Source organism: Salmo trutta, chromosome 22 (assembly GCF_901001165.1).
Source record: "Salmo trutta chromosome 22, fSalTru1.1, whole genome shotgun sequence".
NCBI classification, from domain to species: Eukaryota; Metazoa; Chordata; class Actinopteri; order Salmoniformes; family Salmonidae; genus Salmo; species Salmo trutta.
In genome coordinates, this window is record NC_042978.1 from 49,429,540 (window position 1) to 49,441,852 (window position 12,313).

The 12,313-nt window shown below is 44.4% G+C and overlaps 1 protein-coding gene across 3 annotated transcripts in view; it reads left to right on the forward strand.

Annotated features, from left to right (window-relative positions):
- The first annotated feature begins 5,192 nt into the window (after positions 1–5,192).
- myo7ba (myosin VIIBa) overlaps positions 5,193–12,313 on the forward strand; it is an 87,223-nt gene continuing 80,102 nt past the window's right edge. For all 3 annotated transcript variants that reach the window (XM_029708314.1, XM_029708315.1, XM_029708316.1), the window contains exons 1-6: positions 5,193–5,346; positions 5,838–5,879; positions 6,144–6,245; positions 8,769–8,921; positions 10,836–11,020; positions 12,033–12,154. In XM_029708314.1, coding sequence (XP_029564174.1) covers positions 5,862–5,879; positions 6,144–6,245; positions 8,769–8,921; positions 10,836–11,020; positions 12,033–12,154 — 580 coding nt within the window. In that variant the 5' untranslated portion in view covers positions 5,193–5,346; positions 5,838–5,861. The remainder of the gene's footprint in view (positions 5,347–5,837; positions 5,880–6,143; positions 6,246–8,768; positions 8,922–10,835; positions 11,021–12,032; positions 12,155–12,313) is intronic.

Sequence of the window (12,313 nt, forward strand, 5' to 3'; positions counted from 1 at the left end):
AGGGTCTGTAGTGACGCCTCTAGCACTGAGATGCAGTGCCTTTAGACCGATGTGATTCAGCCTGGAATCGAACCAGGGTCTGTAGTGACGCCTCTAGTACTGAGATGCGGTACCTTTAGACCGCTGTGATTCAGCCTGGAATCGAATCAGGGTCTGTAGTGACGCCTCTAGCACTGAGATGCAGTGCCTTTAGACCGATGTGATTCAGCCTGGAATCGAACCAGGGTCTGTAGTGACGCCTCTAGTACTGAGATGCGGTACCTTTAGACCGCTGTGATTCAGCCTGGAATCGAATCAGGGTCTGTAGTGACGCCTCTAGCACTGAGATGCAGTGCCTTTAGACCGCTGTGATTCAGCCTGGAATCGAACCAGGGTCTGTAGTGACGCCTCTAGTACTGAGATGCAGTACCTTTAGACCGCTGTGATTCAGCCTGGAATCGAATCAGGGTCTGTAGTGACGCCTCTAGCACTGAGATGCAGTGCCTTTAGACCGATGTGATTCAGCCTGGAATCGAACCAGGGTCTGTAGTGACGCCTCTAGTACTGAGATGCGGTACCTTTAGACCGCTGTGATTCAGCCTGGAATCGAATCAGGGTCTGTAGTGACGCCTCTAGCACTGAGATGCAGTGCCTTTAGACCGATGTGATTCAGCCTAGAATCGAACCAGGGTCTGTAGTGACGCCTCTAGCACTGAGATGCAGTGCCTTTAGACCGATGTGATTCAGCCTGGAATCGAACCAGGGTCTGTAGTGACGCCTCTAGCACTGAGATGCACTGCCTTTAGACTGCTGTGATTCAGCCTGGAATGGAACCAGTGGTAGGCCTGATTTACCAATAATGACGAGACAGCCTACAGAGAGGAGGTGATGGCCCTAGGAGTGTGGTGCCAGGAAGATAACCTCTCCCTCAATGTCGACAAAACAAAGCTTTCCTGAATAACTGGGCCTGCTGGGATTGGAGAGGAGTCAGAGTGATGGTTAATCATTCCTGAATAACTGGGCCTGCTGGGATTTGAGAGGAGTCAGAGTGATGGTTAATCATTCCAGAATAACTGAGCCTGCTGGGAGCATACAGTGCAATCTGAAAGTATTGACTTTTTCCACATATTGTTACGTTACAGTCTTATTCTAAAATGGATTAAATAATTTTTTCCCCCCTCATCAACTACACAGAATACCCAATAATGACAAAGAAAAAAACATTGAGCTTGGAGGGTACCAAATTTACCCACTAAGCTCGGGGCCCTGGGTCTGAACCCCGCCCTGTGCAACTGGGTCCTGGACTTCCTGATGGGTCGCCCCCATGTGGTGAAGGTAGGCATCAACACCTACACTACACTGATCCTCAACACAGGGGCCCCACAAGGATCTATACTCCCTGTGGCCACAACAGACGACACAACAGTGGTAGGCCTGATTACCAACAATGATGAGACGGCCTACAGAGAGGAGGTGAGGGCCCTGGCAGAGTGGTGCCAGGAAAATATCCTCTCTCTCAACGTCAACACAATGAAGGATCTGATCGTGGACTTCAAGAGACAACAGAGGGAGCACGCCCACAACGACGTGGCAGCAGTGGAGAAGGTGAACAGCTTGAAGTTCCTCTGCGTACACATCACTGACAATCTGAAATGGTTCACCCACACAGACAGTGCTTAGAGCTTTGCCCCGAAGACCCTCAAACTTTTACAGATGCACCATTGAGAGCATCCTGTCGGGCTGTATGACCGCCTGGTACGGCAACTGCACTGACCGCAACTGCTGGGCTCTACTGAGGGTAGTGCGGACTGCTCAACGCATCGCCGGGGGCAAACTGCCTGCCCTCCAGGACACCTACAGCACCTGGTGTTACAGGAAGGCCAAGAAGAGCATCAAGGACCTCAACCACCTAAGCAGCCTTTTCACGCCGTTATCATCCAGAAGGCGATGTCAGTACAGGTGCATCAAAGCTGGGATGGAGAGACAAGCTGTTTTTCAATCTCAAGGCCATCAGACTGTTAAATAGTCACCATTAGCCGGCTACCGCCCAGTACCGCCCGCCCTGAACTTAGCCACTGTCACTAGCTGGCTGCCACCCAGTACCGCCCGCCCTAAACTTAGCCACTGTCACTAGCTGGCTGCCACCAAGTTACTCATCCCTGCACCTTAGAGCTCTGGGAAGAGTCTTGGTGGTTCCAAACTTCTTTCATTTAAGAATAATGGAGGCCACTGTGTTCTTGGGGACCTTCAACACTGCAGAAATGTTTTGGTGCCCTTCCCCAGATCTGTGCCTCGACACAATCCTGTCTCAGAACTCTACAGACAATTCCTTCGACATCTTGGCTTGGTTTTTCCTCTGACATGCACTGTCAACTGTGGGACCTTTATATAGACAGGTGTGTGTGCCTTTTTCAAATCATGTCCAATCAACTGATTTTACGACAGGTGGACTCCAAGTTGTAGAAACATCTCAAGGTTGATAGATGGAAACAGGATGCACCTGAGCTCAATTTCGAGTCTCATAGCAAAGGGTCTGAATAGTTAAAATATAAATAAGGGATTTCAGTATTTTATTTTAATACATTTGCAAAAATAAAAAAATGTTTTCCGCTTTGCAATTATGGGGTATTGTGTGTAGATTGATGAGCGAATAAAACAACTTAATCCAGTTTAGAATAAGGCTGTAACGTAACAAAATGTGGAAAAGTCAAAGGGTCTGAATACTTTCCGAATTCACTCGACATACTATTCTATCCACGTATTCTACATATATACTACATATTCTATCCATATACTGTCCATAATGTCTATACATCCATCACACATATTTACATATACATACATACATACATACATACATACATACATACACACTACTGTTCAAAAGTTTGGGGTCACTTAGACATTTCCTTGTTTTTGAAAGAAAAGCACATTTTTTTGTCCATTAAAATAACATCAAATTGATCAGAAATACACTGTAGACATTGTTAATGTTGTAAATTACTATTGTAGCTGGAAACGGCAGATTTTTTTTTTTTTTATGGAATATCTACATAGGCGTACAGAGGTCCATTATCAGCAACCATCACTCCTGTGTTCCAATGGCACGTTGTGTTAGCTAATCCAAGCTAATCCAAGGCTAATTGATCATTTGAAAGCTGTTTTGCAATTATGTTAGCACGGCTTTAAACTATTGTGCTGATTAAAGAAGCAAAAAACTGTCTTTCTTTAGACTAGTTGAGTATCTGGAGCATCAACATATGTGGGCTCGATTACAGGCTCAAAATGGCCAGAAACAAAGAACTTTCTTCTGAAACCCGTTAGTCTATTCTTGTTCTGAGAAATGAAGGCTATTCCATGTGAGTAATTGCCAAGAAACTGAAGATCTCATACAACGCTGTGTACTACTCCCTTCACAGAACAGTGCAAACTGTCTCTAACCAGAATAGAAAGAGGAGTGGGAGGCCCCGGTGCACAACTGAGCAAGAGGACAAGTACATTAGTGTCTAGTTTGAGAAACAGACGCCTCACAAGTCCTCAACTGGCAGCTTCATTAAATAGTACCCGCAAAACACCAGTCTCAACATCAACAGTGAAGAGGCAACTCCTAGAAGGACAGCATCCTGGAGTCGCCTCTTCACTGTTGACGTTGAGACTGGTGTTTTGCGGGTACTATTTAATGAAGCTGCCAGTTGAGGACTTGTGAGGCGTCTGTTTCTCAAACTAGACACACTAATGTACTTGTCCTCTTTGCTCTTCCTAATATTTCTACATTTCTTAATTCCATTCTTTTACTTATTAGATTTGTGTGTATTGTTGTAAATTGTTAGATATCACTGCACTGTTGGAGAATTTTGGCAAAGCAGTTAACATTTTGTCCTGAATACAAAGTGTTCTGTTTGGGGCAATTCCAATGCAACCACTCTCTATATATTCAAGCATAGTGGTGGCTGCATCATGTTATGGGTGTGCTTGTAGTCATTAAGGACTGGAGAGTTTTCAGGATAAAAATAATCTGAATGGACCTAAGCACAGGCAAAATCCCAGAGGAAAACCTGGTTCAGTTTGCTTTCCACCAGACACTGGGAGATTAATTCACCTTTCAGCAGGACAATAACCTAAAACACAAGGCCAATCTACACTGGAGTTACTTACCGAGAAGACAGTGAATGTTCCTGAGTGGCTGAGTTACAGTTTTGACTTAAATCTACTTGAAAATCTACGGCAAGACCTGAAATTGGTTGTCTAGCAATGATCAACAACCAATTTGACAGAGCTTGAAGAATTTCTTTAAAGAATAATGGCCTAATGTTGTACAATCCAGGTATGGAAAGCTCTTAGAGACTTACCCAGGAAGACTCACAGCTGTAATCGTTGCCAAAGGTCCTTCTACAAAGTATTGACTCAGAGGTGTGAATACTTTATGTATTTAATTTTCAATACATTTGGAAAAATGTCTAAAAACGTATTTTCACTTTGTCATTATATGGTATTGTGTGTAAATGGGTGAGAGAAAAAACAACTATTTAATCTATTTTGAATTCAGGCTTTAACACAACAAAATGTGGAATAAGTCAAAGGGTATGAATACTTTCTGAAGGCACTGCAGTTATCTTAATCAACATTGTTTATGATACATTTAGTGTAGCAATCCACTGAAATATAATGTAATTCACATTTTATTATGCTGCTTTTACAGCCCTCTTTTACATGCCTTTCCTGTTACTAACAGAGGTTTGACAACACCACCTATCCTAATGCTGAAATAGAAACAGTGATGCTACAAGAGAAAGGTTTGAGACGTGGTGGTCGATCTAAAGTATCCCTTCCCTTTAGACCTCGGGATGGGCCTTCCTCGGGGTGGGCCTGCTCGGGATGGGCCTTCCTCGGGGTGGGCCAACACGGGATGGGCCTTCCTCGGGGTGGGCCTGCTCGGGGTGGGCCTGCTCGGGATGGGCCTTCCTCGGGGTGGGCCAACACGGGATGGGCCTTCCTCGGGGTGGGCCTGCTCGGGATGGGCCTTCCTCGGGGTGGGCCTGCTCGGGATGGGCCTTCCTCGGGGTGGGCCAATACGGGATGGACCTTCCCTCAGTGTACCTGTGCTGGGTGTTACCTGTCATGCGTTGACTGTAACTACCCTGATGATTTCCCGTGCTGGGTGTCTGAGATCAAAGTCTTCAGGCCATAAAGGGGTGCTGGCTGTGCTGTGTTGGCATAGCTCGCTGTCTTCCTGGTTCACAGTACTCTCTCTTTTATTTATCTTGGTGGACTAGACAGGACAGACAATTGAACGGTGGCTGAGGACTGAACTGGCTAAAGGACCAGGGAGAGCTTCTACAGACCTCTACAGCAATATAACCTCTACAGGTAAGACATGGGCTGCTATAGGGGGTGGTTTGAACCATAATTGTCTTAAGTTATAATTGCCATAAGTTATTTTGATTCTTCTAATGGTGGTGTGCTGACAGCCATAATATTACCAGTGATAAGATGTACCTGGTAAAATAAAGGTCAAATAAAATGTCATATGATCACATTTTTAACATGTCCACATGTGTTGTTATGGGGTTTGATTCTTAATGGGATTTAAATGGGATTCAGATTCTATTGAATCATTTGATTAATATGAGACGACAGTAAAACCTAAACTTAAATTCAATTTATTGGATCAGGAATCACAAGGACATAACCGTCTGGTGTCACAATGTGTCAGTATTGTTTTACTGTAAAAGGGAGCGGTCCTGGCTGACATGGCAGCCATTTTATAGAACTTATATATTGTCTGTATCCAAAATGTCACACTTTTCCATACAATATGGAATCATACACACCTGTGTTTTTTTTCTCTAAATCTATAGATTGGAGACGAGACATTTTTAATCATGGTGGTTTTGAGGAAGGTAAGATGCGTATTACTGTACTTTTCCTCATACAAAATGTTGAAGATTTGCTTGTATGATTTGTAACAGGTCCTATCCTCAACATTGTCTTTGACAAAAAAAAATATGTCACAGACTGAATTTTAACATTATTGGGGGGAAATAGTTAAAAGATTTGAAACAATGTCTTTCATAGCATGTCTATGTAGGTGACTTTTCATTAGTTATATCTCAGTATGTACTCCAGTATTCTCAGTATTGACTGTGTCCATTGCCTCCTCCCAGGGTGAATGGGTGTGGGTAGACTCTGGTCAGGGGGTGCCCATCGGAGCCGAGGTCAAGCTGACCGACACTGGAAAGCTGCAGCTCTTCGATGATGAAGGGAAGGTACTGTACCTAGCTACCTGTCCAATACCTACCTGTACCTCCTAACTGTCTACTGGAAGGTACTGTACCTAGTTACCTGTCCAATACCTACCTGTACCTCCTAACTGTCTACTGGAAGGTACTGTACCTAGTTACCTGTCCAATACCTACCTGTACCTCCTGTCTACTGGAAGGTACTGTACCTAGTTACCTGTCCAATACCTACCTGTACCTCCTAACTGTCTACTGGAAGGTACTGTACCTAGTTACCTGTCCAATACTTACCTGTACCTCCTAACTGTCTACTGGAAGGTACTGTACCTAGTTACCTGTCCAATACCTACCTGTACCTCCTAACTGTCTACTTGAAGGTACTGTACCTAGTTACCTGTCCAATACTTACCTGTGCCTCCTAACTGTCTACTGGAAGGTACTGTACCTAGTTACCTGTCCAATACCTACCTGTACCTCCTAACTGTCTACTGGAAGGTACTGTACCTAGTTACCTGTCCAATACCTACCTGTACCTCCTGTCTACTGGAAGGTACTGTACCTAGTTACCTGTCCAATACCTACCTGTACCTCCTGTCTACTGGAAGGTACTGTACCTAGTTACCTGTCCAATACCTACCTGTACCTCCTGTCTACTGGAAGGTACTGTACCTAGTTACCTGTCCAATACCTACCTGTACCTCCTAACTGTCTACTGGAAGGTACTGTACCTAGTTACCTGTCCAATACCTACCTGTACCTCCTAACTGTCTACTGGAAGGTACTGTACCTAGTTACCTGTCCAATACCTACCTGTACCTCCTAACTGTCTACTGGAAGGTACTGTACCTAGTTACCTGTCCAATACCTACCTGTACCTCCTAACTGTCTACTGGAAGGTACTGTACCTAGTTACCTGTCCAATACCTACCTGTACCTCCTAACTGTCTACTGGAAGGTACTGTACCTAATTACCTGTCCAATACTTACCTGTACCTCCTAACTGTCTACTGGAAGGTACTGTACCTAGTTACCTGTCCAATACTTACCTGTACCTCCTAACTGTCTACTGGAAGGTACTGTACCTAGTTACCTGTCCAATACCTACCTGTACCTCCTAACTGTCTACTGGAAGGTACTGTACCTAGTTACCTGTCCAATACCTACCTGTACCTCCTGTCTACTGGAAGGTACTGTACCTAGTTACCTGTCCAATACCTACCTGTACCTCCTAACTGTCTACTGGAAGGTACTGTACCTAGTTACCTGTCCAATACCTACCTGTACCTCCTAACTGTCTACTGGAAGGTACTGTACCTAGTTACCTGTCCAAAACCTACCTGTACCTCCTGTCTACTGGAAGGTACTGTACCTAGTTACCTGTCCAATACCTACCTGTACCTCCTAACTGTCTACTGGAAGGTACTGTACCTAGTTACCTGTCCAATACTTACCTGTACCTCCTGTCTACTGGAAGGTACTGTACCTAGTTACCTGTCCAATACCTACCTGTACCTCCTAACTGTCTACTGGAAGGTACTGTACCTAGTTACCTGTCCAATACTTACCTGTACCTCCTAACTGTCTACTGGAAGGTACTGTACCTAGTTACCTGTCCAATACCTACCTGTACCTCCTAACTGTCTACTGGAAGGTACTGTACCTAGTTACCTGTCCAAAACCTACCTGTACCTCCTAACTGTCTACTGGAAGGTACTGTACCTAGTTACCTGTCCAATACCTACCTGTACCTCCTAACTGTCTACTGGAAGGTACTGTACCTAGTTACCTGTCCAATACCTACCTGTACCTCCTGTCTACTGGAAGGTACTGTACCTAGTTACCTGTCCAATACCTACCTGTACCTCCTAACTGTCTACTGGAAGGTACTGTACCTAGTTACCTGTCCAATACCTACCTGTACCTCCTAACTGTCTACTGGAAGGTACTGTACCTAGTTACCTGTCCAATACCTACCTGTACCTCCTAACTGTCTACTGGAAGGTACTGTACCTAGTTACCTGTCCAATACCTACCTGTACCTCCTAACTGTCTACTGGAAGGTACTGTACCTAGTTACCTGTCCAATACTTACCTGTACCTCCTAACTGTCTACTGGAAGGTACTGTACCTAGTTACCTGTCCAATTCCTACCTGTACCTCCTGTCTACTGGAAGGTACTGTACCTAGTTACCTGTCCAATACCTACCTGTACCTCCTAACTGTCTACTGGAAGGTACTGTACCTAGTTACCTGTCCAATACCTACCTGTACCTCCTAACTGTCTACTGGAAGGTACTGTACCTGTTCTGTACACCTGAATATTTTTGTGAAATATTGTTTTGTGTCCTGTCCTCATTTTTGGGGGGTTTCTGTTTACAATTTTGTCTTGAACCACAAAATAACTTCTCATGAGGACATTTTGTTTGGGGGGGGGGGGTTATTTGAAGTGAATTTTTTTTGTCTGTGAAATCTTTGGCCTCAGAATGAAGTATTACTCCTGATATTGTGATATGTTGTGATATATTGTGATAGTGTTATTGATCGTTGCAGGAGCATGAGATCAACAAGAAGAAAGAGGATGGATTCCGGCCCATGCACCCTACGTCTGTTAATGGAGTGGACGACATGATCAGACTGGGAGATCTCAACGAGGCCGGGCTCCTCAGGAACCTCCTGGTCCGACACAAGGACGGTATCATCTATGTTAGTATATTACATACATATATTGTAGTGTACTATATCAACTATTTAGTCCCTATTCATATCATTGTATCTGTAATCCACCTTGCTAACTTCTTAAAACAATCATTGCCCCTCCCCCCAGCTGGAAATGGGATATGCAAAATGGTACAAATTATGCCTTTGTTGATAACAACCGATAAGGAAGTTGCGGAGATGTGTGAAAGGTAAAACCAGGTAGAGTCAGGTAGAGTCAGGTTAAACCAGGTAGAGTCAGGTTAAACCAGGTTAAACCAGGTAGAGTCAGGTAGAGTCAGGTTAAACCAGGTAGAGTCAGGTTAAACCAGGTTAAACCAGGTAGAGTCAGGTAGAACCAGGTAGAGTCAGGTTAAACCAGGTAGAGTCAGGTAGAACCAGGTAGAGTCAGGTAGTCAGGTAGATCCAGGTAGAACCAGGTAGAGTCAGGTTAAACCAGGTAGAGTCAGGTTAAACCAGGTAGAGTCAGGTTAAACCAGGTAGAACCAGGTAGAGTCAGGTAGAACCAGGTAGAGTCAGGTTAAACCAGGTAGAGTCAGGTAGAACCAGGTAGAGTCAGGTTAAACCAGGTAGAGTCAGGTTAAACCAGGTAGAGTCAGGTAGTCAGGTAGATCCAGGTAGAACCGCATATATTTTTATTAACAGACCACTGATCATAAATATTTGCATAAGGTTTGATCACTTAACTGTCATCTTCTTGGTTAAAAAGAACCCCATTCACGATAAATGATACATAACTAGCTTGTTCGTGATGACTGGTGGTTTAGGCTCGTTGTAGACTCAGCACAGTATTCCTCTCTGGCTGTGACAGAGAGATAGACTTTGCCCTGTAGTGTAGGATAATCACACTGGTGTTTGTCTCCATAGAGACCAATGTTCCTCTTATGTGTTGAATGAGAACGTCCCAGTGTTGCCCTGCCAAGCTGCCAACACCCTAAACCACTGTCTGTCTGCTTGCCTTCATGAATCAGGACTTGTTTGAAATATAGAAAACAGGGGACGACGTTTGGTTTGATATTTAATTTTTTATATGACGTTGCAAACATGAAATGTGATGTGGCTTCTGAACACCAAGCCCATTGCAGTGACTTTCTAACCTTATAGATAGTAGGTTTTGGTATCATAACTGGGTAAAAAGGCCCAATGCAAATGTTTTTATTTCAATGATCAAATCATTTCTTACTTTACCGTAATAGATTTCTATTGAAATGGGCAAAGAAAAACTATTTCTCAAGTAAGACTTTTGCTAGGACTGTCTGGGAATGGTCTGTCTGGGAAGGGGAAAACTGAAATCTAGCTGTTATTAACAGAGAGGTTTGGAACTGTCTATATTATTGGTCTATGAATCAATTTACTGCCTGGTGATGTCACCACGGAAAGCCGAAACTCCCGCCCTCATGCAGACCTGCTGATTAGAAGGTCCCGTGTAGATTATTTTCAACCAGCAACTGTCAGGAAGTAACACTGATAACAAAAAAATGTAAAAGCTGTTGTACAATATGAGATAAAACACAGATAAAAAAAAACTGAATTCTGACTGCACTAGGCCTTTAAATGTCAAACCATTTGGTTGTCTGGTTGTCATGGTATCTGGAAAGTAAATCATAAACACTTCCTTTACTGAGTAGCCACACCCCTCTGTGCGCTGTGTCCTGGTCTGGAGGTTGTATTGCCCTCTTTCTCAGGCAAGCGACACTAAGGGTTATACTGTAGCGTTACTGAATGTTGTTTAATGGAGTGGTGTTGTTGGACACACACACGCTTTTCATCAGTAGTGCTGATAATGTCTCTCTCATTCTCACACACACACACACACACACACACTCTCACATCACCCATCTCAGTACCACTGTGTGTGTGTGTGTGACAGCCACAACGTTCCTCTCTCTGTGCTGTGTCTAGACCTACACAGGCTCCATTCTGGTGGCAGTGAACCCGTACCAGCTGCTGCCTCTCTATACTACAGAGCAGGTGCATCTGTACACGGACCGTCGGCTGGGAGAGCTGCCGCCACACGTGTTCGCCATCGCAGACAGCTGCTTCTTCAACATGAGACGCAACAAGAAGGACCAGTGCTGTGTCATCAGGTCGGAGAGGGGGGAGGGAGGGGGTGAGAGGGGGGAGAGGGTGGAGAGGGGGGAGAGAGAGGGGGGTGAGAGGGAGGAGAGGGAGGGAGAGGGAGGGAGAGGGGGGGGAGAGAGGGAGGGAGGAGGGAGGGAGGGTGGAGAGGGAGGGGAGGGGGTGAGAGGGAGGGTGGAGAGGGAGGGGAGGGGATGAGAGGGAGGAGAGGGAGGGTGGAGAAGGGGAGAGGGGGGAGAGGGAGGGAGAGGGAGGAGGGGGGCCAGGAGGTTGTATACATACTGGGCCCAGACATCAGTTCAACGTCTAGATTTGGTGGAGTTGTCAACTAACTTGATTTTTAACGTGAAATCAATAACAAAAAAAATTAACATGTCATTGGGTTTAGGTCAAAAGTTGGGTATAAAAACGAAAAGTGGCCTTAAAATAACCAGTGGCGATTTTAGCATGTAAATCTTGGTGGGGGAAAACAACAACAAAAAATGTTGCATGCCAGCAAGGCCACTGCACAACACAACACTAAACAACACATGAATTCCACTATAACGGTGACAACAAACTGTTAGGGCCGACATAAAGCCGTCCCAACAGAACTGCCTTACTGAAGAAAACAACAAAAGAGGCTGTGTTTGTATGCGGCTTTATTAACTCAATAATAACTATATATTTGTTTATATTGTTTGCAAACTGATATGTGACACGTATTAATGCTAAAATAACATGCATTACAGGCCCCAAAATATTTATAATCTGCCCCACCTGCCCTGAATCATGGGTCCCCACTGAAAACAACATTGAGGACTTTTTTTTCAAATGGAATCAGTTTTCAACGTTGATTCAACGTCATCACATTGATTTTGTTTTGGTGGAAATGACGTAGAAACAACTTTTTGATTCAACGAGTTTTTGCCCCTGTGGGGAGTAACTAGGTTTGAAAAACAGGACCATGGTAAAAAATCATCTAGAAAAGTACATTTTAGATTGTATAGCCTTAAAAACAATGTTCCCTGTGTGTTTCAGTGGTGAGTCTGGAGCGGGGAAGACAGAGAGCACTAAGTTGATGCTGCAGTTCCTGGCTGCTGTCAGTGGACAACACTCCTGGATAGAACAGCAGATACTAGAGGCTAACCCTATACTGGAGGGTAAAGGCTGTCATAAAGAGCATTGATTGATTTTGATTGATTCATGCGTTCATCAGGCCTGGGATCTTCTTGCACCAGAATAATGAATTCATTGTGATTTCAATCTGTTCTTTGCTTCGTAATGAAACTTTGTTTTTTTTTCTCTACTCTTCACTACCT